The sequence below is a fragment of the Typha latifolia genome, unplaced genomic scaffold (genome assembly GCF_019914945.1).
Source record: "Typha latifolia isolate L0001 unplaced genomic scaffold, TyphaL0001v2 contig_30, whole genome shotgun sequence".
Classification (NCBI taxonomy): domain Eukaryota; kingdom Viridiplantae; phylum Streptophyta; class Magnoliopsida; order Poales; family Typhaceae; genus Typha; species Typha latifolia.
The window spans coordinates 16,889-44,000 of record NW_027330478.1 but is presented as its reverse complement, the minus strand read 5'-3'; the positions used below and the strand labels follow the sequence as shown (position 1 = coordinate 44,000).

Below are 27,112 nucleotides of genomic sequence, written 5' to 3'. Positions count from 1 at the left end.
TAAATTACACTAGAAAAGACTAGATTTAGGTAGATACTTCAATGACACTATAGGCTTGCACAGAGCTACAACTGTTGTGAAGTGACTAGTTGTACAGTCCTGCTGCCAATCAATCTATCTCATGGCCAAGAGACTGAAAAAAAAAAGCAGCCTTGTTTTGGCCATCAGATCACCACCCATTCTTGATAGTAAGAACAAATAGGAAAGGAAGAGAAGGAAAGGAAACTTCTCCATTGATTATATGGGCTTTCCCAAGTCGTTTTATTGGCACAATGGCCACTCTGAGACCCCATTTGGGGTGCAACTTTGTCTGGGTTTGGGACTTGTAATCAGGGGCTTTAGTGGGGTTTAAGGGGATTAACAAAAAGGCAGATATGTATGGGTTTGAAAGAAAAGAGAGCAAGAGATGGTCTTTCTCAGAACACAGATCCCCATGGGATTGCAGGAGGGTAGAATTTATCCAGCATTTCTTTGGGGGAACTCATTCCTTTTGCTTAGTTTAAAGGGACTAGCAGTGGTATCATCCTCAAGTGCTTTTGCTTTGCTACTCACACTCCACAAGGGAGCTTGTTATTAGTGTTTCCACCATGCGAGTCCATTTTGGTTGAACACAAAAACCCAAGTCTCAAATGGTGGAAAACCACAATGGCAAGCATCATTAGAGTGTGTACTCTCCAATGATTGAAACTGCCTCCTCACATTGGATCTTGTTAAAAATCTCTTGTAGTGGAGGAAGATGAAGTCCATGAACAATAATAACAACTGGTTGGGTTTCTCTCTCTCCCCTCATATGAACATGGAGGTCTCTGCCGGACCAGACCACCAACTCAATGATCAGAGCCATCATCACCAATCCCAGCCAATGTCTGCTGTCTCCTCTTCTGTTTCCACCGTCTACTTCCCTTCTTCTCACTTGGGCGGCTCTGGTATCTGCTATGGTGTAGGGGAGAATGGAGGATACTATTCTCAGTTATCCTCCATGCCACTCAAGTCTGATGGGTCTCTCTGCATTATGGAAGCCCTTACCACATCAGAACAAGGTTTGTCTCACCTCTTTCCTCTCTGTTTAGCTTATTCTGGCCTCCAAACAAGAAGGTCATTTCTTAAGCCCTTGTCATCATTTCCCTTTTCTATTCAATGTGTTGTGTTGAAGGAATGGTGCCATCTCCATCCCCAAAACTGGAAGACTTCTTAGGGGGTGGTCCTAACATGGGGACCCATCAGTATGGTAACAATGACAGGGGAGCAATGGCATTAAGCTTAGACAGCATGTACTACCATCAAAACCCAGGTTCTGAGGGCAACCAAACTCATCCTTTAGAACTCCAACAGCAGCCAATGAGGTACTTCCAACCATTGCAGGAAGGAGAGTGTGGTGTGCTCACAGGCCATGGGATGTACCAGGCAACAATGGTGGAAGAACCAATGGCTGATGATGGAATCCCAAGCCTCAAGAACTGGGTCTCAAGGAACTACAACATTGGTGCAAATGGTGGTATGAGTGATGAAGGGAGTATTACATCTGGTCATGTTGGTTATTGGGATTTGCATTCTTTGAGCTTGTCCATGAGCTCAGGTTCACAGTCTAGTTGTGTCACAGCTCCACAGCACGCCTCTCCTGCTACAACGACTGACTACATGACCTTAGATGCAAGTAAGAAGAGAGGGACTGGGAAAGGAAGCCAGAAGCAGCCTGTTCATAGGAAGTCCATCGACACATTTGGCCAAAGAACATCTCAGTATAGAGGTGTTACAAGGTTAGTATTAATCTTCTTTTGCATCATTTTACTGTCTGTCTGCACATGTTACTCTTGTAATGTAATACCTCTCTCTGCTCTCTTGCTATTTAACTTTTGGTATAATGCTTCTTGCCTATTTAACATATTCTGATATTAGAAAGTGGTGTAATCTATCTACAACAGGCATAGGTGGACTGGTAGATATGAAGCCCATCTATGGGACAATAGTTGCAAGAAGGAAGGCCAGACAAGAAAGGGAAGGCAAGGTTAGTAAAACAATAAAAACTGGCATTACCAACTTAATTATCCTTCAGATTCTATTTCCAAAAAGTCCATGCTTTGCTAACTATTATGTTATAATTGGGTTGTCATGTTTGTGCTTTGGGATGTCATGGATGAAACGTGTGTTCTTGCAGTTTATCTGGGTAAGAGCTCTCGTTTTCTTTTCCCTCATCTGTCGGACACTTGTAATCTTCTATCGGATACTTGTTAACTATAGAAAGCCATTTAAATATGTGGTTCCAGGGGGTTATGACATGGAAGAGAAAGCGGCGAGAGCCTATGATTTGGCGGCGCTCAAATACTGGGGTCCTTCAACGCACATCAACTTCCCGGTATGTTTGATCAACTGACGTTTCGCTAAAGCTATAATTCTTTGGAAGGAATTTTTTTTAACATTGCTTATAAATGGTTTGTTTCAGTTGGAGGACTATCAGGACGAAATGGAAGAGATGAAGAACATGACTAGGCAAGAATATGTTGCTCACTTGAGAAGGTAAATCTATTAACCATTCCTCGTTGTATTAATACAACTGTTTAAAATTATCTAACTCTGAAATCTTATCTATAATTTGTTTCCCTGCAGAAAAAGTAGTGGATTTTCTAGAGGAGCTTCAATGTATCGTGGAGTAACGAGGTTTATATCACTAATTATTTCAGTATCGGATAGTATCTTCTCCTCTGGTTAACAATTTATTGTTCTTCTTTGTGCTTAGGCATCACCAACATGGAAGGTGGCAAGCACGAATAGGGAGGGTATCCGGGAACAAGGATCTTTATCTTGGAACATTTAGTAAGTTTTCAATTTGTACAAGTTGTTTATCTTTGTTGCATATTTTTGCATGCTTCCATCATTGAGGTGTGACCTCTGAAATCATTCAGAGTTTGTTATGAAGATTGGAAACCAGATATCCAATCACAGTGGTAGTAACCTTAGCCAATGATTCCTCAGGCCCTTTCAGAGAATGTTGTTGATGCTTTTGATAGCAATCAAGACCTTATCCTAAAGAGTCTTTAGTTCCTCTTTTCATAAGGCTGATTTCAGCAGTAGCTTAAGCTTCTTGTTTGACCGAAACTTTAGTCTTCAAGATTAAAGGTGAAAAAGAAAAGCATTCTACTGCCTCATGATATGATTGTGTTCAGTATCTTTAAGGCTCATTCTGCACCTCATGTTTAAGTGTTACAAGTTGGAGGATGAACTCTCAGGTACACAAGAGGAAGCTGCTGAAGCATATGACGTCGCGGCGATCAAATTCCGCGGGCTGAATGCAGTCACAAACTTTGACATAACAAGATACGACGTCGAAAAAATCATGGCAAGTAGCACACTTCTGTCGGGTGAACTTGCAAGGCGAAACAAAGTTGTGGAAGCTCGGAGTGATGTTCCCCTAGTCCAAAATAGCAGCAGAGAGCTAGGCTTACCGGATGATAATCCTAGCAGTGGTTCATATTGGAAGATGACTTCCTATCAATCTCCTCATCAAACTCCATCGCATTCTGATGAACATAACCAGGATATAGTTGCAACTAGTGGTGAATTCCGAAATGAATCTTTTTCAGCTCTTCATGGCCTGGTTGGTGTTGATGGAGTGAATTCAGCACATGTTGCCGACGATCCTTCTAATGTGTCGTCCCTGGTTAATAGCTTGAGCAACTCTAGAGAAGAGAGTCCTGACCGCGGTGGTCTCGCCATGCTCTTTGCCAAGCCACCATCAAAGCTCATAGCTCCTCCACCATTGAGCTCATGGATGCCATCAAACCAGATTAGGCCAACAGTGCCGATTGCTCATATGCCATTGTTTGCTGCATGGACTGATGCCTAAGCATGGCAAGGACTAAAGAAGCTGACGAAAGGAGATGGGCATGATGTATTGGAAAAGGAGGGAATGGGTGGAGGTCTTTAGCTATTTGCAGTTAGTATTGGTGATCATGGGATTCCAAAGGTGGATCAGGCCTCTATCCTTTTCCAGTGGCTTTAGCTTTTTGTCACTGCTGGGGCCATTTGGACAAGGGTTTTGCTATGTAGAGGCCAAGATTTCACTCCCTGAAATAGTACTGCTAACTTTTAATTAGGTAGTTTATTTGAAGTTGTAATATTTATCCTAGTCTTGTTCTCATCTTGCATGGCCTAAAAGTTATGTTATTAGTTGTCTTTCATTCACTTCACTGTTTAGGATATTGTTGTGATGCTTAAACAATCCAAGCCATCTCTTCTCAAGTTGCAGATGCAACACCAACTTACTTTTATCAAATATTATAAAATAGAGTTAAATACATATTTTATCTTACTCTGGATCAAAAATTATTTTATTTTTCTAAACAAGTTGCAGATGCAATACTAACCTACATTTATCAAATACTATAAAATAGAGTTTGAATCTATTTTATCCTACTCTGGATTAAAATTATTTTAATTCTAAATTTTGTTTTGTATCGCTACATCTATCTTCTTGCTACCCTTATATCTAAAAAAAGACAAGTTAAGAGTGACTTAGTAAAATAATTTTTATGCAAATTAGTAATAATTTTTAAATTAAAACTTATGAGTAGTATTAGATTTAGAATTTTTTAGTAATTTTTTATATATAGTAGTAATTGGCTCCCCTTATATTTCTTTATTTTCAATTAAACACGTTTTAGTATCTTTTTGAGAGAAATAAATATATTCTACAACTGAAAACTATAAAAACAAAAAAATCTTTACATAGAATATTTGTATACATATAACATATAATATTTTATACATTAATATTAGTAATTAGAGATACTACCTCTCTTACCTAAAATTCCTGACTCTTAACCCTATCAAATATTATTCTCCTAGCTTACCTTTTTATCAAACAGTTGGTGGACAGTTCCTTAAGATCTCATGGAGAGAAAGACACATAGAACCACAAGTAAGTTATTTGGAAGAGATTGAAAAGTTTGATCATGATATTATCCAATTTTGTTAGCGACACAATAAAAGAAGCAATCTAATCTACCCTAAATATGTAAGTAATAACTAGATAAATTAAGCTTATCTTTTTTTGTTAGAAAAAAAAAATATATAAAGAAAGTCTGTCAAAAATGTGAGGGGTCCCAATTACGAGTCACATTATGTGGTGCGTTAAACAGGACGCGTACTGATGCCCAGGTGAACGGCAGCCTTTAGGGGATCTAGCGTCGAATCTTTTAGGAGTAGGGAAGTACTGCCACGTCAGCAGATGCCGCGCGACGTGGGTCCAGTCATCCGTTGACGGCCGATGTTTGACCATTGACAGCTGGGAGAATCCATCCTTTGGATCTTGTCTGTCTCCATGCATTTGAAGCGAGCCATCGGTCCCCAATCAGCTGCGCCTTTGCCATCCGGCTTCTTCCGAATTACTTCTTGCCATTGCTAGCGAGTAGCGACAAAGGTGGTAAATTTGCATTTAACCCCTACATTTTACTGATATACTTTACAGTTACGACCTTGCATTTTCCTTATTTGCGAATCCCGAGTTAAGTAAATTTTTCTTTTTGGCTGTTGAGTAAGTTAACGTAAGTGCAGGGTGCGATTCGTAAAACAGAACATATAAAGTTTTTCTTTAGTTAAAGCATCTGGGCTGTTAATGGACCATTATTGCCAACTATAGTTTAAAATGGGCCAGGCTATAGATGTTGATAGCCCCTACTTTTTGTCTTAAGCCCACTATCCATGGGATATAATATTCATAAACATTACTATGTACTTGAGAGAAGCCAAAAACCACTTATTAAGAATTAAACCACAGATGATAGGTATTATCCTACGGCAGCAGGTAGTAGGGGGTCCAGCCCAGGCATGGCTTAGTTGGAGCTAGTTTCAGTAGCTATTATTTGTGTATTTGTGTTTGGAGCTAGTTTCAGTAGCTCAATAGTTTGACCCAATTGGGCGGTGCAATGGCTTAGAAGATTAAAACGATTAATTTGAGAGTCTGGTTCAATAGCGTGTAGTTCAGCGCAGTAGTTCGATGAGATGATTAATTTATACATGACTCATTTTAAAAGTTTATATTTATATATAAGAGGGCTGAAAATCTATAGCTATTAGTGTGTTAAAAAAGAAACTCAATTAAGAATTCTTTACAAATTTCTTACACGCGTACGTTTGAACGAGGTGATGATAGCTGGAATCGAAGTGGAATGGTCCATACCCCAATAGTCATCACATGAGATGACGATAATGATCATAACCAATGGGCAAATTGGTAATTAGCTCAGCATGCAGAAAAGATGATGATGCATGCTGTACCCAACTCTGTGATTAGTATTAGCTGGAAGATGCAAATGCTCCACTTAGTCCTAATAAGAATGCTCTGTCTTTCCACCGAATCTCTCACGCAAAACTGGATTAAGACAAATCAACCTCCTAATCTGATGCAAATTAAGACAATAGTCTTCTCTAAGCATCACACATACAGCTGGAGATATCATTGTCTTGACCAATACAGACAAACTTATTCTGTAATTAGAGAGGAATACTTGTTTAAACAATAGTCTAGAACCATTACTTGGTTAATATACAAAACTTGATTCCATCCAACCCCTGCCATTTGGACTTGTCTAAACAGACCATACTATTTTCTGGGAAAAAAAAAGGAGAAGTATAAAGCTCCCTCTATGCTGTTGTTACAGCATCTCTGGCTTATTTTTTTGTAGCTTTCTGTGGCAGAATTAGTACATCTAATATAAGAGATACCAAATGAAGCACATCAGTTCTCCATCAGAAAAGGCTCTGATCCTTTTGAAATAAGCTGTTGAATATTTCAAGTACATGATACTGGAAAATAGACCCTGCAACCAACACTGATGACAATTTCTTTCCCTCTCCTCATGACTATCAACGACCCACAGATATGTTCAAATTTGGTTCCATTTGAAAGATCACAACAACTGTTCCAAGTGAGATCAGCACAAATAAGAAACATATAACATTGTCAATATGAAATCCTTGGAATCTTGGTAATTCACAATGCAGCATCTGGACCAAGGTTATTCTAAGACTTCTGAAGAAAGGTAAAACTATGTGGAACTGTATGTATGGTCCCATCTGAACAAAATTTTCTTACAAAAGAATATGGCCTGATGGAATTAGGCTCCTGCAGGCTGAAAAGCAGAGCTATCTACACCTCTAAAGAGAGGACCTTTAACTAAAAACAACCCTGGAAGAGGGATGGTGATGTTCTGGGATGGAGCACCAAGTTAGGCAGCCTTCCCCTAACAAGCAGTTAATTTGATATTTGCAGAGTCCTTCTGATCATATACTTCGTGTTCTCTTCTGTTCCTTCACTCGATCTGTTCCCCTATCAGGTCTAGGCCGACGACCAAGAATGAGATTCCTTGAAAGAGAAGAAAGTAGAAATGTATACCCTGGGCAGATAGCAGGCTTCGAGCTGCAGCAGTCAGGAGAAGGAAGGCAAGTGCTAGCTCTTTCGTATAAATCCTGTTGTGTTTTTTCTTGGACTGCTTCTTGGGAAGGGCTTGCTCCTTTGCCATGGTATCAAGGTTAGGCACAGAGCCACTTCTTTGGTGCTTAGGCTCCTTTTGCACCAAGGAGATGAGATCACCTTCAGAAGAACGACCGGATTTCTTTGTCACAACCCACTCGTAGGCACTGCCAAGCTGAAATAGGCCTGAGATCATGGCATTGAACTTGGTCACTGACATGGTGTTTTCAAAGAGGAGATAGGGTACGATGAAGGGGAACGATCTTGGGGCCGGTAGAATGTTGAGGAGGGACATTGCGGCGGGAATGTAGCAAACCACCCAAGCAGGAAGCTCGGCTTCAGGGACAAACATTGTCATAGGAAGGATGATGCAGAAAAGTGTGAAGGAGTAGAAAGGTAAGATCAGCTTCCGGAGGAGGAAGAATAGAAATATCAAGTTAGCCTTCTTCCAGAAGGCAATCTGCAATAGAAGTGCTGAGCATTAGGACAAGGAACATTCATCAACTACATTTACAAAAGAAGTATAAGAATGAAACAGATATCTATAAAAAGCTAGGCTAAGTATTTGATCATAGATTAAATACTTCATAAAGGAGAACACATTTTATGATAGCTAGAATATGGTATAAGCATAGTTGGGTTAATCTAGCTAATATATGCCAGTTCCCTATCACTGACGACAACATCTATGCTATGAGATAGATAGATGTCAGTCTGCTGAGACGTTTGATTTTCTACTGGAATAACGCAGAATAGAATACAAAGGAACATTGGCAAGTGGCCTTTCACCTCATGTTACTAGTTAGCATCTCAAATGATGGTAGTATTGATGGTACCTTTGATCGTATAATGTCTGGTAAGCAAAGCCTAAACAACTGCATTGGACCCGAATGCCATCGATGCTGTTGTTTCCTGTAAGCCTCATATGATTCCGGCAATTCGCATTGACACTGTCACCAGATTCCAAGATGGCAAATCAATTTAGGAAAATTCAGTAAAACAAAAAATTAGTCCATTTACCAAGATGTCTTCTTTTAGTACCTCTACATCATTGAGGAAAACAAATTTCCATCCTTTGAGATGCGCTCGGACTGCAATGTCCATATCCTCTACAGTAGTTCTCTCCATCCATCCCCCTGAATCCTCCAATGCCTTAATTCTCCACACACCCGCAGTTCCATTGAAGCCAAAGAAGTTAATGAACACTCCATTCACCTGCTGCTCCACCTCAAAGTGGAAGCAAAGATTAATGTTCTGTAACCGGGTTAACAAGTTCTCATCCTTGTTCACAAATGACCATCTTGCCTGCACCAGCCCCACCTCCTCATTGTCCTGCAAATTTCATTAATCTCATCTCGTTAGAACTAAAATTCACTACTTAACAAAGAAATTGAAGCAACAAACAAGATGCCCTCTAATTCTACCTTAAAATGCGGAACAGTGCGTTTCAAGAAGTCCGGTGTTGGCTGGAAATCAGCGTCAAAGATTGCGACAAATTCATAGTCTTTAACGTAGCTACAATTCATGGCAGATTTGAGATTCCCGGCCTTGTACCCATCTCGGATTACCCGGTGACGGTACACAATCTGAGCTCCATTCTGCTGCCACTTCTCCACCTCCTCCTTGATCAATGCCCGCGTTGCAGGTTCATCTGAATCATCCAAAACCTGAACCAAGAAGTTGGACTTCGGCCAGTCCAGATTACAAACTGCGGCGATTGATTGCTGATACACCTGAAAAATCCAAAACCCACCACCAAAGGCAGTTAATTTAGACAAAAACTCGCCACGCTAACTCCCAAAATCCAATCTTTAGTTCACATTCCAGCTTACCTCTTTCTCGTTGCACATAGGTATTTGGACTAGCACCATGGGGAAATGCTTCCCGGATTCGGGATCGTCGGCGAAATTGGCTACCTTGGACACAGGCTTTATCTTCTTCAAATGGATCCAGAAGCAACCGAGGCAAAGGATTAAGCGGTCTGCGCTCTGGATTAGGAAGAGGACGACGCAAGCATTGGTGAGGAATTGCAGCAGGGGAGCGATGTAATCGGCGCGGAAGCGAACCCAACCGGAATAGATGGATTCTAAGAGGCTATGGACGCCAAAGGAAGGAAGCACGAAGTTTTGGAGGTCAGGGGCGGCGAGATGCCATCCTTTGTAGTAAGCGGCGACCTCGAAGCCGAGGAGGAGAACCGAGAGCCAGAGGAAGACCTTGATGCAGGAATAGAATCGGCTCCGGAGTACAGGGCTCTCCCCCGGCGGAGAGGCGCCGGCGTCGGTGTCCATCCTACCGGCGGTGACTCGGCGTCGGACGGCGGAGGCGAGTCCGACGGCAGTGGAGGCTAGGTTGGTGAGGCAACCGGCGGCGCGGTGCGCCTTGAGGAGGAGGACCCACGTGACCTGCTTCGCGTTCTTCCCCCTTCCGCCCTTCCTCGGGCGCGCCGGGAAGTCCCCGGCGCCGGCCTCGGCGACGTAGTCCTCGTCGTCCGGCGACGAGATCTCGGCAATCGACCAGTTGGGGTTCTCCATCTTCACGATCACCGGCGTTCCACGGTGGGTCTCCTTCCCCCACCAATCGAAGAATGGCGCCATTACAAGTATCAAATGTACCAATCTCTGTTCTCAGAGGTTAGCGCATAAGACTTCGACTAAATGCCCAGCCCCGAGATGGAAGCTTGGAGACAAGCTGCCGCTTTAAGAAGGGCTTCGAAGAAGAATAAGAACAGCTCAACACGTCTATCAGTCCCAAAAAAAATAAAAAAAAAGGGAAAAAGGTCTCTTTTATCTACTATTTCCTTCCCATGATTACCGTGGAGGAAAGGGAAGGGAAACAATGAGGGAATAGAAATGGAGTAGTTTATCTCAAAAGTGGGATCTTTCTATCACCACGCGGTTGTTGGGATTAAACAAGGAAGGGAAACAATGAGGGAATGAGGAGGTGATCTAGGTTGGGGGAGAGAAAATGGAGGACCTTTTTGTATATAGGAGAACGACGTTTCCTTCCTTCTTCGTCTTCACCATTTTAGCTTCGATTAACCTCATCCTCTCCTCGAGGTAAAAGTTCGGTAATGGAGAAGAGTAATTTTGGTCGTTTCTTAGTTTTTTTCCTCAACAGAATTTGAATGGAAAATAGCAAGCAAGAGGAGGACCACCGTTATTTGACCGTGCGTAAATTATTAGTGGATTAGGATTAAAACAAGGAAATTTTGAATTAAACACCCCACATTTAAGCCAATTCGTAGTCCTAGTCCTCCACCTTTTTAACGTATTTTTACAAATCGCACCCTACTACTTTTTTTAAAATAAACTTGAAAGTTGATTCGATTAATGATATGGTCACCCTTTGCCTTCGCGCCCTGTAATTAATAGCCTTTGTTCACATTTTAAATCCACGGCAGATAGGTTACCTTTCCCTGTCGGTGATTAAGACCAAGTCGATCTCTGGGTTAAACATAACATATATAACTTCCACTCAAATTAGTCATCCAAAATTCTTTTCTTTTGTTTTTCCTATCTACAAGTAAAATACCAAAGTGGCACGGGTCGTCTTACAGGTAATTATTTTTCTTGCTTTATTGATATTTTTATTTTGCCAAGATATTTTGAAAAAGAAAAGAAAAGAGAGAGAGCAAATTTTCACATGGCAATTTGCAAATAAGTACTCGTTTTTTTTTATCAATTGGGGGAAAAATTTATATCGGCGTAGGTTGTAGTAGAAGTCGTCAACATTTGTTGTTAATAAGAGCGTACCATCATTTAATGTCATCCTTTATTCCTAAACACAAGATTATTATATAACATAAGTATACACATAAAATAGTATAATAACACTGGGACACTACAGTCACGTAAACAATATCATCTCTCTCGCTCTCTCTTTTTTAATTACAATTGGAACGTGAACCCAACTCTTAGCAAACCGCCGCGTGTCCGTCGTTACACGCCCCTCTATCTCTCCACGATCGGCGCCGGCGGCCGGCGAGGGGCCCCTGTCGTGCGCCCCGGTCTGGGCTTAATCAGCGGCCGCGCACGTCAACTCTCCCCCTATTTTACTCTCTCTTTTTAAATAAAAAATACACTTTAGTCCCTCCCATTCCGTATAATTTATCTTTTTGATCGAAGTGAAAGGGGAAGCTTGATAAAAATAATAATTAAGTGGAAACGCATTGCTATGAGAGCATTTGGCGTCGGTGCTTAGAGTATTTAGTTATAAAAATAAATGGCTGGTTGCTTGGGTTTATGAAGTCACTGCACTAATAAAGTTGATGTTGTGGTGCCAATGTCTCTGTCTGCCTTTTGTCTTTTGGCCCCCTCCCTGTTTGGGTTTAAATTTTCGCTACTAAATGGCCCCACTATGCTGGCCCTAATTACTTGCAGATACTCCCTTTAACGCAAACTATTCAACTCAATTTCATTTGTTAGTAGCATTGAACAAAAATGTTGGAAAGAAGTAGAGAGAGGTTGAGCATCAATCAAGTGGGCGGATGAGGTTAAGGATTCGCAGCATTGCAGCGCATCCTCCGACAAGGCACATGCGAGTGCGATCTAAATGCTCATTGAGATACTGCTCGATTTTATTTTTTAGCCCCAACTTGATTCGTATAAATACAAACAATTAATATCCAATTTTCAAATTTTATTTTGAGAGTCCGACAAATAGGCAGATAAAATGGGTAAAGATAAGCAAAAATCCACAATTCCAGCCATTCAAAAACGTGGGTTGCATAAAATTGTGTCGGCATATAATAGAGATGATGGTTAGAAATTAGAGCCACCGACACCTGAAAATCACAATTGAGGTAGGGAGGTAGGTAGGTGGGTAAGGGAAGCACGTAATTTAAATTCTCTATATCCATCCATCCATCCCCAAAAATAATAATACTACTATTTTAAAGAAACTTTTTAGGAAGTTTTCGAGCCCATATTAACCCGATCTTAATTTTTTTGAAGTATAATAATTAATAAGTTCGGTGTGGGTCTTGTACACTAATAATTCGTGCATGTAACCACATGAAAATGTGGGCTGAGCACATGAGGTTTTTTGTGTGTGTGTGTGTCCGAATCATGGCGATGGATGGAGTTTAAATGGTTAAATAGCCGCATCGAAGCAAAGGACAAAGCTTAAACCATGTGCGGCTTGTCTTTACTCTGGTACACGTAGGCCCAGGTTTCCACGTGGCAATTAGACGATATGCCAGATGTTTCGCTGCTCTGCTAGACCTTCGCACGTGTTTTGGCCCATTGGGCCCAAATCATTTGAAACCCGCGTATCTTTTGCATTGTATTATACTGTGTAGCTTACGTTTGAAGTAGCCAACAACAAATGAATTCAATTAAACAATTGAACGCAAAAGGCAAGTAGAAGTCAGTCACACTTTTAGATTTTGGTACAAGACTTGCCGTCTTTTTCTCTTTCAGGCTTTAGGAGTTTTGGTTGGTGCTTTTCTCTTCTCTTGTTTTTTTTTTCATGTGAGGACATGGTCTACTCTTTCCTGATGTCAAGCTGCAAGAAAGGAAGAAATGGTGACGATCTATATAGGAGGATTAAGTTCATTGGATATACTGTGAGAAGTAGAACCTTGCAGTCTTTACACTTCTTTTTGATGATGCCACCTTTGCTGTCTCCTTGCGAGTCTCCAGCTGCAATTTGTATTGAACTAATAATGTTCAAAATCCCGTTTCACTGAAGAACTAAAAATAAAGAACTTTACCTTCTTCTGCAATTGAAGATTGCTTGAAACCAATTTGGTTTCTTCTACTTGTCTTGCTGTTGCACTGCTTCTTTGTTTGATTACCTTGCTGCTCTTTCCGTGAGATTTTCTTTTATTTTGCTGCATCAAGTGAATATTTTTAATTAACTTGTAGAAAGAAAGAAAGAGAATAGTGAAATGGTAAACGTACGCATATTCCATCTCCATGCCCGAAGGCAGTCTTAGTCTCTTTCTGTGGTTCAATCTGAAGCCGCCTTCTTTCTGAATTTGCCTCTTTCAGGATCCCTCTTTCCTGAATACAGCTTATATTGTTAAATTCATCTAAAGAGCCAAATGTAGTAGTTGATTGTATAACCTCAAAGGGAACTCACATCAGTTCTTAGTCTAAAAGGCTTTGGATTCGTAGTTTTCTTCTGCTTCCCCCCGTTGTCGGAATTGCCATGAGACTTGTGTTGTGCTTTTATTACCTACACCATGATGAAGTTTCAGAACCAGTCAACATGATGAAGCTAATATGCAAGAAAGAACAAAAGAAAGAATAAACTTTAAAACCTTTTGAGGGACATTCTCACTCGTCCTGGACTGCAAGTTTTCACTTTTATAATGCGCTGTGTTTGGAATCACATCTCTAGCATCATTTCACAGTACAAGAGTAAGTATAATTTTATCGGGGATATGAAGAGAAAATCATCAAAATGTAGATATATCAAAGCTATGAATGCAGTAATGAAACTATATATCATACCCTATTCATTGGTTGCAGATTATATCAACCTGGTATGGTTAGTCTCATGTTCAACCAAGGACTAAAAAGTGGAAACCAATGAAGTCATAATGCTCTCAGTTACCTGGTTTTATCGCTGACCGAAACATTTTCCTTATCGTCATCAAATTCATTAACGTGCTCCACATTTTTGGGATCTTGCAGAAGTAAATGTTTACTTTCTAAATCTTCTTTGAAGTTTTGTGTTGTCAAGTCATTGGAGCTTGCACATTCTGTTGTATTAGAAGAAGGGGGAATCTTTGTTTTGTTCTTCCTTTCTTCTAGCCCCGGGTGATTACATTTCCGTAAAGAACTTAAATTTGTCTTCTTCGAATTCGTTGCCGATTCTTCACCTCTATTCGAGCCCTTTGTACTGGATAAGTATCGGCTAGGTACAATCTTCTTCTTGCTAGCTAAGTTGAGCTTCTTCATCTTGGTGCAGACATCAGACACTGGGATTTGGCTCTTAGGAGGAGGAGGAGTGTTCTCAGTTGCTTCCTTTGGCATGTTGGCAAATAATGCCTTAACGACAGTTCCATTTCTAGGGGCTGCAATTGGTCTCTTTTGATACTTTACACTAAGAAAAGGCTCCTGCTTGGCTAAGGATTTTCTGTTCCGCGGCGTCGTTAAGGCCTTCTCTGCAGTTGGGGCTTGAGCTCTTGTCTTTGGTTGGGTTGGTGTGGATCTCAAGCTGGAAATTGGGTGATTCTTGATCTTGGCATTCGCCATCTTCTCGGGAATGGAAGTGACAGTGCTCGCTCTCATAATTCTACACTTGGGTGGCTTTGCAGGTGCAGAATGAGGGCATTTTAAACTTGATCTGAAAGAGATGCGCTTCCTTTTACATTTTTTCTAGATCATATCACATTTTTTTATTCAGATTAAAAAGGCAATCAGGTAGTAGATGGTACCTTCCATCTTGTCGATATAGAGATTTATGAAGTCGAACATTGGGGCTTCTTGCTGCCATCACCTGTTGAATTCGTGGGTTTGGTCTAAATGAGATGCAAAATGATCGGAAAGGATAGAGAATAAAAGATGTAGCAAGAACTGCAAACTAACCCGAAGCACGAAATGTTTATGCAAAGCATCAGGGTCGACTTGCTCATGATTTTGGTTGCACCCTAAACAAAAAAAATTCAGTGTCACAAATCTGATATACAATTCAAGTGTCCTAGCATCAGAATTGAATCTTTCAAGAGGAAAAGAGAAAGAATTTATTGATCACAAGGTAAAAACCCAGTTCAAATCGTTCAGAGAACCAAGCGATAGGAGTACTTACCGATACGAACGCAGAACCAAGAGCTATCGTCTGGACGAGACCGATCAGGGACGGTGAAATCGACGAACTTCGGAGCCTCGATATCCTCGTAAATCTCATCATCTTCTTCGATTACTGCCGATTTCCTCATCAAGTCTAGCCTTAGATCCTCCATTCCAAAGCAAACAAGAAACCAGAGAAAGAAGGGATCTTTGGAACTTATTCAATGGGTAATTTCCTTATGGGGTTTCTCCTCTTCCAGATTTGCCTTCAGTTTCAAATCTAAAGAGGCTTGAATGTATTCCACTGGTCCGAAACTAGCCGTTGGAGCGGCTTTTTGGACAAGAAATTTAAATAAACAGGGCAGTGATGAAGAAAAGGAGGTGCAACTGTCCGCATAAAATATTTCTGCGGAGCGACTCATAAAATAGATTCGTATGTGGTCACATCTGATGAATTTAACTGATTCGACCGTTTGGCAAAAGAGCTAGTCAGTGAAGCCCTAAAGAATCCAAGAGCATGAAAAAGAAAAGATAAATAATAAATTTAAAGAGCTAAATCTAATCGATTATCAAATAATGAAACCATGGAAGAAAAAAATAAATAAATAAACGCATATTAACTTTAAAATTGTGTGATTTTTAAGTTTTGAGCTAGAATTCCACACTGCCGAGCCCTGGTTGTACGATGGATTTTGGTTGCACCCCGCAAAGGATACTATCTGAGTTCTCGACCCTTGGATGTGCATTTTGACCTCTTATCCCAGTGGGGCTTTTATATATATATATATATATATACATGTCTGAAGCTAAAAGTTATCATCGTACTTCTAACTATGGAAAATGAAACTCCTAGTCATTGCCACCACTGGACATAAATTCTTGCCCAAAAGAAAAGGAAATAAAAAATCAGCTTTACTGTCATGCTCATCATACTGCCTTACACATAGTAAGAGGCATTTAGAGCACAAAATTTGCCCCAAAAAACAGAAGAAAGGAGTGCTATTGATCCTCGTGAACGTCAGTCTCATCAAAGATCTCTTCCTGCATGAATAAGTAATAGTAGATGAATAATTTTCTTTCTTTTATTTGCTACCAGTCATAATAAAGTAAAGATTCATTAGAATACCTGCAATAGCTCTTCAATGACATCCTCCATTGTTATTATCCCGATTGCTTCTTCGTACTCATTGAATGGTTGTAGGTCTGTGTCATTTATATGCAGAACATTTGCTGTAGAATCCCTTGACCATCTTCTAACTCTATTGCCTCTACTAGAAATCTGAGAGTTGGGATAGCTCTTCCATCTGTGCAGCGGTTTGGTAATTTTCACCACTTTGTCAATAGGCTTCTGATCGACATCAATGTCTAGACTCAAATCTTGTATTTTTTTGGTCCCCAATATAGTATTCCAGAGCAAAACCAGGAAAACTATTAGGAACATAATGATCATGCAAAAGAAAGCCTGAATGTTCCACAGTAGCCAGCTCAAAATTAACACGTGGAAAGATATAAGTAAGCTCTATAAAGGTTATATGTATCTTACCACCATCCAGGCTGTTATTTTCAGTCAGATTGTTTTTCTTAACGACGATCGCCATGTGGCTATGACCCTTTTGAAACTCATTTAAGATGTCATATAGAGGCATGTCTTCTGTGACCCTTCAAATCAACAGATATAGTATATAGATGAATCAGTTAAAAATCTATATATCTTCTAAATCACGAAGTATATGTCCACCAAAACCAACCTAATCCAAGTATGATGGCTATCAACTAAAAACCATACCGTGGGATCTTGCGAATTGTGACATTCTTAACCGGAATCTCATCATCAGGGTGTATGGATAATAAATTCTTCACCTATAATTTAGTGAAGACATTCCAGAACATATAAGAGTATACACAGATTTATAACTACTAAAAAGCATGGTAGAACTAAAAGAGAACAGCATCAAAGATTAGTTCATCCTTGTGAACAAAATACACATTATAGCTCAATGAATCAACAATCTTAGTCGTCATTCTCAGTCTAAGCATCTTAAATTTAATGTGTCCTTATCATCAGATATTCCTGCAATATTGTGGCCCTGTTCCTAGGAGCAATCACTGGAAAAACACAGAGCTGAAAATATCTGGGGAAATGATCCCCTAGAATTCAATGAGTAAATGAATAGTATATTAGAACAAACAGCTATCCATTTGCATACCAACAACTATGGATATATCAGGTTATGAATGCATTTGAATACTTTATGTGCAAATTTATGGGACTACACATGCACATCTTATCAAAATTTTACTGAAATGTTAGAATACTTCCAGGATACAAAAAAAAATCACGGCACTGCACTGTTATATTGTTGCTGCTAATTTTCGGAAGTTTTATTGTTTCAATAGATAAAGAAACTTGGCAACAGTGGCAATATATATTCAAGCATAATGAGTGATGCAAGGATGATAATTTCATCTATTTTGTTGATCATCATCATTCCAATACTTGCTTAAGTAAACTTCTTTTGTCTAACAATTTTCAGCGACTCCATTGCATATCAGTCCGCTATTGAAATTCATGTATAGTTTTGTATAGTCTCAACTCCATCCTACATAAAGAAGATTCCTGGGGTCACTGTGACTAAGGTGTTATGGCAAGTAAATAAGTGAAGTTGACACTAAATGTTCAAAATCAAATCACAATAGTCATAACCTAAATAATGATGCAACATTACTGCAAACAACACAAATGCATACAATTTCAATTCCAACAGAGTGTTAATGCATGATGTTACCAGTATAACTCCAATTATGTTTGTCTTTTTCTCATAAAAAACTGGCACTCGACTATGACCCTTGTCCAAAATCTCTCTCATTAAAATCCTGCACAAAATTAGATAAGTGACAATGAGGCTAACATTCAGTTAACAAGGCCATCATGCTTCCCTTGATTCTAAATAAGAAACAAATGAATAACTGGCCTATCAAGATTTCTGTTGACATCAATGGCAAAGGTTTGACACAAAGGGGTCATGGAATTCCTAGCTGTCTTCTCAGTGAGCTCAAGTGCTCCAGCGATGATGGTTGTTTCGTCATGGGTTAACTCCCCTCCTTTTCCAGCCTGCTCGCAGAATCGAAAGCATTGAATTTACAAATACATTATTAGCTTCTTGATTCCAATGGAATGCTAGAGAGAGAGAGAGAATAAAATCCATGAGCCTAGAGAACCTAAAGTCACCTCATTTCCATGCAACTTAACTAGTGTTTTCAGCTCAGCGCGGCGGAAGAGAGCTACATGACCATCCCCTAGCATATAATCCAATAACTGAAAGAATTAAAGATCTGAATTCAGAGATCATTGCAATGCATAGTAGTTGCTGAGAAAACTCAACTCTTCACAACTGCGCCCCATTAGAAAAAGGATAGGAGGAACCTTGCTGATTGGATACGCCACAGGAAAGCATATCCAGACAAGTACACGAACTACCGGAGCAACCGTTGCTCCAATTGCTAATCCATGACGAGAACAAACAGACTGTGGAATGATCTGTTTATACACAGAGATAAAAGAAAATTTTGCATCTTTAGGATGTTATTGATTATTCTGCAACCATTAAGAATTTTTGTGACCTTGAAAGGCTCACCTCACCGAATAGAAGTATCAATGTGACCGAGATCAAAATCGCACCCCATGCTGTAACCAAACTATCGAGAAAGATAGGCAAAGCCTGGATCAGGAGAAAAGAAAAGAAAAGAAATCAAATCCAAATGCATTAATTCAAGAACATCCAGAGTTTTTGGTCATGAGTTAAAAGAAAGATTACCTCCATGGCGGCGGAATTGCAGATGAGAAGAGTACATAGGAGCAGATGTTGCTTCTTCACAACAGGCAATATTTTAGCTACAAAAAAAAGAAAAGAAAACAAAAACAATGACATTGGTGGAATCTACCAAAGATGGAAGAAGAAGGAGGTGGTGGATCGATCAGTCACCGGCGTGCTTGCGATCCTGCAGGGTGCCGGACTTGGCGAGGACCTCGAGATCGACGAGGCTGAGCGACATGAGACCCAAGGTTAGACCCGACATGAGACCAGCGAAGAGGACCAGCACCACGATGATCGCCACGTGTACGAAGAACTCCACTCCGCAGCAGTCGTACTCCACCGCCATCCACTATCACTACCGCTACTAATCTCGGTCGATCACTTTATAACCTCGTACTAATTTGCTTCTCCTTCGACGTCTTCTCTTTGTTCTCCTCGTGCCTTCGTTTTTGCGGCAGGTTAACTAAGATGGCGCTAGTGTCGGCTATCGTAACGGGGGGAAGCGACGGGTGGCGATTTGGTTGGGCCCACTCGTACTCGTCTGGAGGTAGTCCGCTTGATTGGTTTTTATCTTGGACCGAGTCTGGGGGGATTCGAAATGGATTAGGGCTTACCGGGTCGGGTCGGGCTTGAGAAGTAAGGCCCAGCCCATATGTAGAGAGAACTAGGCCCGGCCCAATCAAAGGATGCCAAGAGAATTAAGAATAGACTCCCCATCTCGATTAAGTTAGTACTAAACCAGACAGGATTATAGCCCCCCAAATAGATTGGGTAGTATAGGTATTACGATGAATTTCCTTTATAGTTTCTCTCCTGCATATATACTATTCCGTGCTCCGTCGGTTAAATAAAGTCGTATTCTAGACTCGAAGAAATTAAAAGAGCTAGCTAGTCTTCAACGCCAAAGTCGGTGATAAGTCCTCCCTGAAGATGCATGCGTCCATGGAATAACGAACGAGGGAAAGAGATGGTTTGGATGGCTTCATTGTCATATATCTCCACGCCATGGAATTTGAAGATGATGGTGCTGATTAGACGTGTAGGGGAGATGAATTGAACTGAGACTCTAAGTGATGAAAAATTAAAAACCCAATAATTAACCAATGTTGGACTTTCCTGAAAGTGTACGTATCTAGAAGAAAATCCTGGTACATGTATTCTATCTATGAATCCACATGAGACTCAGCTTCTCTAGGCGTACTCCAGAAACGAGTTTGTGGCTTTTGATCATTCCAAGCAACCATTTTTCCACGCAAAGTTTGCAATTTTTCCACATTCATCAACTATATAAACCCCTCCATTCACAAGGTGCACATCATCCACCATCTATTTAGTGTTCTACCATGGCATGCTCATCAAACCTAGTCGTCACTTTGATTAGTATCATGGCTCTAGCCATGGTACACAAAACTCTAGCCCAAAACTCTCCACAAGACTTCGTCAATGCCCACAACACCGCGCGCGCCGCCGTCGGTGTCGGCCAGGTGACGTGGAACACAACCGTGGCGGCATACGCGCAGAACTATGCCAACCAAAGGATTGGTGATTGCAACTTGGTGCACTCCGGGGGCCCTTACGGCGAGAACCTCTTCGAAGGTTTTGGCGCCGCCTTCACCGCGGCGGATGCCGTCAATGCATGGGTGGCGGAGAAGCAGTACTACGACTATAACTCCAATACTTGCGCGGCCGGAAAAGTTTGTGGGCATTATACTCAGGTGGTGTGGCGTGCATCCACTAATATTGGATGTGCTAGGGTTGTTTGCAACAACGGTGGCATCTTTATTATCTGTGACTATTATCCTCGAGGTAATATAGTAGGGCAACGCCCTTACTAACAAGGCCTATAGCTAGAAGATATGGTATGGTAATATATACTTATACCTCTCTCGAATAAGTATTGCACTAAGGCCATTACGTGTTATAGCGAATAAGGCGAATAAGTTATGCTGTTATTGTTTCTGCTATCTTGGAGTGGATGATCTGTAGCCTGGCAGTAGAAAGTTCGTGCATCTATCTATAATTTTAATTTTGCTGTTTCATGTTTGAAACCCGTTCTTATAACTGCATGATGAACAAACCATTCAAATTCAAACTAGATAACATTCAGAAAATTTTACCAAGTGAACCTTCTCGATATAATTACGCAATCTACACCTGTAACTATCTAAAAACTTACATACGTATCACATGCAATACCAAACCTATATTACAAATTAGATTAAAATAACTAAGATTTTTTTACAAGTGATTAGCCCCAAAATTATAAGCAATAAATTAATGCTAGGCCGGTCATTAACTATATATGTGGAAAAGTACAGACTAGAGCACTACATGCTATAGTCTCTTGGATGGCTAATACAAGACCTAGACTTCTTGCACCAATAGCTACTAGTACACGTATCGACTTTTTTTTTTCTCCAGTTATTTGTTGGCACGAATTTTGACTTCCGATAGATAGGCGAACAACTTGCTAAAATAAAATTAAAATAAGAAAAGAAGGATCAACAGTATAGTTTTTTTAGTTCCAAATTAACTATGATCATAGGGAAGCAAAGGTATAGAAAAGAGAAACTATATTAGAGGATTAGAGGGGACCAAAAGCAAGTTGTTAAGCGAAAGACTTAACAATTAAGACATAGCATATTATGGTGGATTATACCATTATACTGTTACTTATGATTTAATATCTTTCAGATCCTGCCAAGACAAGATAAGATAAACATCATAGATTAGTTGAGATATCAAATCAGAGTCCGTTTGATTCTTCATAATTAAAAGGATTATAAGACCAATTTACTATACAGGAACGTGATTGTTGCGGTTTTTCTAATTATTTTGGTACAAGTTCTTGTCACCATTCAGGAGAACTGGTCAATTAAGAATTTAATTAAGATAAGAACGTACGACGAGATTGTTGTGCTAATAGATCGATCATTTCAGGAATATGTTCACTACTGTATTATTGAAGCATGATAAGATAGAATTGTGTGTACATTTATACTGAGATAATTAAACATCTTAAATTATGTGAGAATTATTTCACGTTTGCCTGGTTTATGCTAGGTTCATAAAGAGATCTATTAGGAGTCCTAATAAGTTTCATATTGCATTAATTATAGGGTTAGTTTTATGATCGTCTGGGTAAATCGTCACATGGAACTTGTAATAATATATCTGCGTATCATTTACTACTATATCCCAGTTTTTTAAATTGACTTCCTGTAGATATATACTATACTCGAGAATAGTATGTATATTCGAGTACTAGTTTATCCAGGCTAAGCTTAGACTTCTTCAACATTAATCAACTATATAATACCCCCTTCCTTCTAAAGGAAAACTTCATCCATCCAATAGTGTTCGACTTCAACAATGGGGTACTCATCAACCAGAGCCTTTGCTTTAATTTGTGCCATGGCAGTAGCCATGGTTCAAACCACCCTAGCCCAAAACACTCCGCAAGACTTCGTAAGGGCCCACAACTCCGCCCGCGCCGTCGACCGCGTCGGCCCGGTGACTTGGGACGCCACCGTGGCGGCGTTCGCGCAGGATTACGCCAACCAGAGGAGAGGAGATTGCCGGTTAATCCACTCCGGTGGGCGTTACGGTGAGAACATATTCATGGGCTCCGGTAAAGCCTGGTCGGCGGCCGACGCCGTCAACTTGTGGGTGTCGGAGAAGAAGGATTACAACTACGCCGCCAACACGTGCGCCGCCGGAAAGGTCTGCGGGCATTACACTCAGGTGGTGTGGCGTACCTCGGTAAGGATTGGATGTGCGAGAGTGGTGTGTAACAATGGTGGAATCTTTATTACTTGCAACTATGATCCTCCTGGTAACATCAATGGGGGACGTCCTTTTGATGAAGATACTTGGTCAATTATATAGCTACACTAGGCTATATATAATGTTTACACTAGCTCTTTCTCTCTCTAAATAAGGCCATCGAGAAGATCTAGCTGGTGGAACCTACGGGGAAGACGTCTGTATGGCCCAGTGTGGTGTTTTAGTTTTATAAATAAATTTGGTTATGCTGTTGTTGTTTGCAATTTTATCTTTTCCAGGGGTTTCACTGCAAATAACCATCTATATTTTCCAATTAATTATCCCAAATGCCTGACTACCTCTGTAGGGAGTAAGAACTCAGCAGTCATGGTATTATATAATTCAGAAGGTTAACTTGCAAGATGAGAAAAAAAGGAAAAGATTATGCCTGAATTATCTCATACGAGTTGTAAATTTGAAAACGTAAGGTTGTTTTTTTTTTTTTAATTTAAGTTTACTTAGGTGCCTATTTACAAAAGAACCCTATATTTTCTTTAATTATTATCAGGAATTAACTTTGCGTGACGCAATATTGATGGAAGGCCACGTCAGACCTCCTCAGCTAGCAAAATGGCCCACAGGCAATGCATCACTGATCACTGTAGCTAAATTGTTCGCAAATATTTGGGCCGAGCTCTGACATGGACTCCATTTGCAGCCCAGCCCATCTAATGGTGCAGTCAATAGGTAAGTCAGCAGTCAACAAACAATGCTCCAGTCAAACAGTAAAAATTCCAGTCAGTAGTCAACAAAAAAAATATCAAACTAAAGGTATAAAATTTACAATTTTGTAAGATTAAAAGAAAAATTAGCTACGACCCGTCATCAGGGTTGGATGGGTTTACTCTCTCAATGGAATATATATATATATATATATAACGAACAAATAGTGTCCAATTCAACTAATTAATGACGTTATATAACATAATCCGACAAGTGTTGTTCGAAAGACATCGTCCACAAAGAAGCCCCCATTTGTTGGGACGTTAAGCTCACGTCGAACACGAATAACGTCTACAAATGAGCTTAGTTGTGATTACAGTTTTACATTTCCTTTATTTAATTTTCTATAACTCACCTATAAATAACTCCAAACTCCCATGATTTCTACCGGAGTTCCAAACGAAAATTAATAGACAGACATGGCTCTACCTTCCTCTTCCTTCTTCCTATCTTTGTTTGTAATCTTCTTCTCCTTGTTCTCCACCATTACCTTAGCTCAGAACACCCCTCCAAGACTTCCTCGACCTGCATTAGTCCGCTCGGGCCAACGTCAACGTTGGCCAGATATCGTGGAGCGACACGGTGGCGACCTACGCCCAAAACTACGCCAGCCAAAGGGCGGACGATTGCCAGCTAGTCCACTCCGGCGGGCTCTACGGCGAGAACATCTTCATGGGAGGGGGGCGACAGCTGGACGGCGGCTGACGCCGTGAACTTATGGGTATCGGAGAAGCAGAACTACGACTACGAGTCTAACTCGTGCTCGGCACCACCAGATAAGAGCTGTGGGCATTACACTCAGGTGGTTTGGGCCAATTCGGTGCAGCTTAAATGCGCTAGAGTTACTTGCAACTATGACCCACCTGGCAACGTTAACGGAGAACGCCCTTATTAGAGTCATGCACGCTGTTGATCACTTTGCATGCATGCATGGAGCAAGTGTGTATGTTGTGGTTTGCTAATGTAATAAGCTCCTTTGGTTTCTACATACGTTGATAGACTTAATTTACATAATTCCTAAATAAGTGAGTTAAGGCTGTGTTATCACTACTATTCTCTCACAAATGATTCGAGTTGATCTTTTTCTCTCCCACAAAAACTATTTGTTGTTTTAAGTTTTAATATCCTTGCACGTGTCATAGATTATGTATGTTTCGAATTTTGTTCCTTTATAGTGGTTGATATATGCCTTCGTGCCAGTATTCCTGAGCTCCCCGGCCATACTCTTTTGGGCCTAAAATTTACCATTAATTTATTGTTCATTAGTCTTTGGGTGGCTCTTTTCTTAAAATGAAATGATCGTTGCAGGATTCTCTTGAGCGAGCGTAAAGAAGAAAAGAAATTCTGGCAACGTCGGCCAGAGCAGCGTTTCGAGGGTCAAGGAAGTCTTGTGGGGGAGTTTTGGGCATATATCCACAAGTAAGGATGCATGCTTTCCTCCTGTGTGTACGTAATTTGATCTTATCCTTGGTAAATTCTTTCTTTGAAGTGGTCATGGTAATAATAACTACTTTCGTGGAAATGAAGGGATAATCTGTTGTAGTTTAATTTCTATGGCCTGCATGTAACTACCATTCCGTGCTCTATCCGTTTATGAGTCGTGTCATAGACTTGAAGAAATTTAAGAGAAAGTCTTGAACAACGACAAACTCGGCGATAATTCCATGGAAAATAAACGAGGCCGAATTAAAGAGACGTTTCCTATCGATGGCTTCATTTTTCATATTCTCCATGCCATCGAATTTGATGGTGATTAGCTACATAGGGGAGATGAATTTTACTAGAACAAAGACTCTAGGTAATGACAATTAAAAACCTAATTAATTAACTATAGTGACCTCATGTCCTCTTTGATCAACAAAAGTTATAGAAGAGAAGTAACAGCTTACTAGGTACGCCCCTAGCTAGAGGAAAACTAGGTATTAGTAAGCGCGGTCATGGAAAATTAAGGCATCTTATTGCTTGACTCTTACTTGCAGCTTCCTCGAAGACGCATTGGATACGGCCTTAATATTATCCGATCTTTCAGATACTTCGATACCCCTTACTAACTAATATAGAACCCTAATTTCAAGGCCGATGAGAAAGTTTTTGTTTTTATATCCAGTAGTGATTTCTCTGTACCGTTGTAAGAGCCTTTGGTACGCTACTAAAGGACTTATTTATCAATAGCTAATCACATAATTCCGGAAGATATAATAAATGCATCGAATGCACAATTACTATTTCGTAGCTCCTCCCATGGGGTTTGTGAATTACCTTGAGGAGTTGATTTGATAGAGATAAAGAGATAACTTTGTAGTTATGGGATTGTATGCATATAGATGAAGATATAATTGTCGTTAAATTATCTTTCGCTAGGGGTTGTGAATAGAGATGAAGAGATGTCAAATAGGTAGTCGTATCTCTCTCTATATTCTTCGTAGCCCAGTATTTGTAACGGAAAAAGAACACAAGATTAGAATACATCGATGGAGAAAGAGAGATCGCCATTTCCTTTAATTGTCACATGTAGTATCCCATGCTTTTTAACAATCAAACCGTTGTGGAACTTAATTATAGTCTCCTCTAGTCTTATTAAATAATCTAGATTAATTATAGTTTTATGGAAGCGTGTGACTTTGAAAATAAATAGTTAGCAATATTAGTCGATATTGAAAGGATAAGCCAAGTTAATCAAGATAAATATCAATAAATTGGTTGAGATATCAAATCAGAGACCGTTTACTTTTAGTTCACCGCATAATTACAGGGATCGTTTAAGACAAACTAGTAGAGGAACGTGATTGTTGGCTTTCTTATTCATTTTGCAGTACGTTCTTAAGAACTGGTCAATTAGTGCAAGAAGTCAAAAAGATCGATGTACTACCAAAACAGGCCATAATATTTCATTCTTGTACAGTTGAAGCAAGATGAGTTGGAATTATATCTAGAGACTGAGTTTAATTACCATCTTTAATTATGTAAGAATTTGTTCACCTTTGTTGGCTTTGTCTATACTAGGTCAATTTCTTATCTCCTATGATGAGACTAGAAAGAAATTAACTCTGATATATTCTATACAAAGATGGTCAGGGTTTTACTGTTTCTATACAAAGATGGTCAGGGTTTTACTGCTTGCAATAATGTATACGCATATCATCTACTAATATATTTCAAACTTGTTTATTATGCACTGCCTTCAATTATTTGGAATTGACCTATAGTAGATAGTAGAGTCAAGGATAGATATTAGGATATATTCGACTAAGTATGTCCACGTAAAGCTTAGACCTCTTCAAACATAACTTAGGAAAACCGTTTTGGCAGAACACCATGTCACTCCTAGGATATATATCGCTATAAATATCTGAACCACCGTTTTAACGGTGGTGCCTAGGTTTTGAAAGAAGACGATTTATTTCTTATATATTTTAAATTTATGTGTTTCGGGTTATGCAGAACTGATAAATCCACTTTAGTATCACCTTCTCGGCAACAACAATATATATATTATGGTCCTGTCTTCAAAAGCTTAAACTGAGAAAGAAGAATATATAATA

General features: G+C 40.0%; 6 protein-coding genes across 7 annotated transcripts; 3 read left to right on the top strand and 3 right to left on the bottom strand.

Moving 5' to 3' along the window:
* The first annotated feature begins 191 nt into the window (after window positions 1–191).
* On the top strand, window positions 192–4,179 carry LOC140802550 (AP2-like ethylene-responsive transcription factor CRL5). 2 transcript variants are annotated; one of them, XM_073158081.1, is made up of 10 exons: window positions 192–1,040; window positions 1,154–1,495; window positions 1,601–1,757; window positions 1,923–2,005; window positions 2,156–2,164; window positions 2,265–2,353; window positions 2,441–2,514; window positions 2,605–2,655; window positions 2,735–2,811; window positions 3,225–4,179. In XM_073158081.1, exons 1-10 carry the CDS (start codon window positions 737–739, stop codon window positions 3,839–3,841), a joined length of 1,803 nt encoding a protein of 600 aa, XP_073014182.1. In that variant the 5' UTR covers window positions 192–736; the 3' UTR covers window positions 3,842–4,179. The 2 variants fall into 2 exon arrangements, with proteins under 2 accessions (XP_073014182.1, XP_073014181.1); XM_073158080.1 differs by having other exon boundaries at window positions 194–1,040; window positions 1,154–1,757.
* Window positions 4,180–6,878: 2,699 nt separating this feature from the next.
* LOC140802554 (probable xyloglucan glycosyltransferase 9) lies at window positions 6,879–10,414 on the bottom strand. The gene is made up of 5 exons (XM_073158085.1): window positions 9,301–10,414; window positions 8,893–9,201; window positions 8,510–8,800; window positions 8,305–8,418; window positions 6,879–7,928 (listed from the first exon to the last, which is right to left on the bottom strand). Exons 1-5 carry the CDS (start codon window positions 10,060–10,062, stop codon window positions 7,308–7,310), a joined length of 2,097 nt encoding a protein of 698 aa, XP_073014186.1. The 5' UTR covers window positions 10,063–10,414; the 3' UTR covers window positions 6,879–7,307.
* Window positions 10,415–12,699: 2,285 nt separating this feature from the next.
* Window positions 12,700–15,548, bottom strand: LOC140802551 (uncharacterized). Its single transcript, XM_073158082.1, has 10 exons — window positions 15,227–15,548; window positions 15,007–15,068; window positions 14,856–14,917; window positions 14,030–14,764; window positions 13,734–13,809; window positions 13,553–13,648; window positions 13,372–13,473; window positions 13,182–13,301; window positions 13,049–13,110; window positions 12,700–12,973 (listed from the first exon to the last, which is right to left on the bottom strand). Exons 1-10 carry the CDS (start codon window positions 15,378–15,380, stop codon window positions 12,892–12,894), a joined length of 1,551 nt encoding a protein of 516 aa, XP_073014183.1. The 5' UTR covers window positions 15,381–15,548; the 3' UTR covers window positions 12,700–12,891.
* Window positions 15,549–16,014: 466 nt separating this feature from the next.
* LOC140802559 (DUF21 domain-containing protein At2g14520-like) lies at window positions 16,015–19,368 on the bottom strand. The gene is made up of 11 exons (XM_073158089.1): window positions 19,191–19,368; window positions 19,023–19,099; window positions 18,843–18,926; window positions 18,632–18,745; window positions 18,437–18,523; window positions 18,180–18,319; window positions 17,994–18,081; window positions 16,994–17,067; window positions 16,751–16,866; window positions 16,334–16,584; window positions 16,015–16,248 (listed from the first exon to the last, which is right to left on the bottom strand). Exons 1-11 carry the CDS (start codon window positions 19,366–19,368, stop codon window positions 16,207–16,209), a joined length of 1,251 nt encoding a protein of 416 aa, XP_073014190.1. The 3' UTR covers window positions 16,015–16,206.
* Window positions 19,369–20,329: 961 nt separating this feature from the next.
* On the top strand, window positions 20,330–21,070 carry LOC140802553 (pathogenesis-related protein PRB1-3-like). Its single transcript, XM_073158084.1, has one exon. It carries the CDS (start codon window positions 20,366–20,368, stop codon window positions 20,855–20,857), a length of 492 nt encoding a protein of 163 aa, XP_073014185.1. The 5' UTR covers window positions 20,330–20,365; the 3' UTR covers window positions 20,858–21,070.
* A 1,293-nt stretch (window positions 21,071–22,363) lies between these two features.
* On the top strand, window positions 22,364–23,071 carry LOC140802552 (pathogenesis-related protein PRB1-2-like). Its single transcript, XM_073158083.1, has one exon. It carries the CDS (start codon window positions 22,395–22,397, stop codon window positions 22,908–22,910), a length of 516 nt encoding a protein of 171 aa, XP_073014184.1. The 5' UTR covers window positions 22,364–22,394; the 3' UTR covers window positions 22,911–23,071.
* Window positions 23,072–27,112: the final 4,041 nt, after the last annotated feature.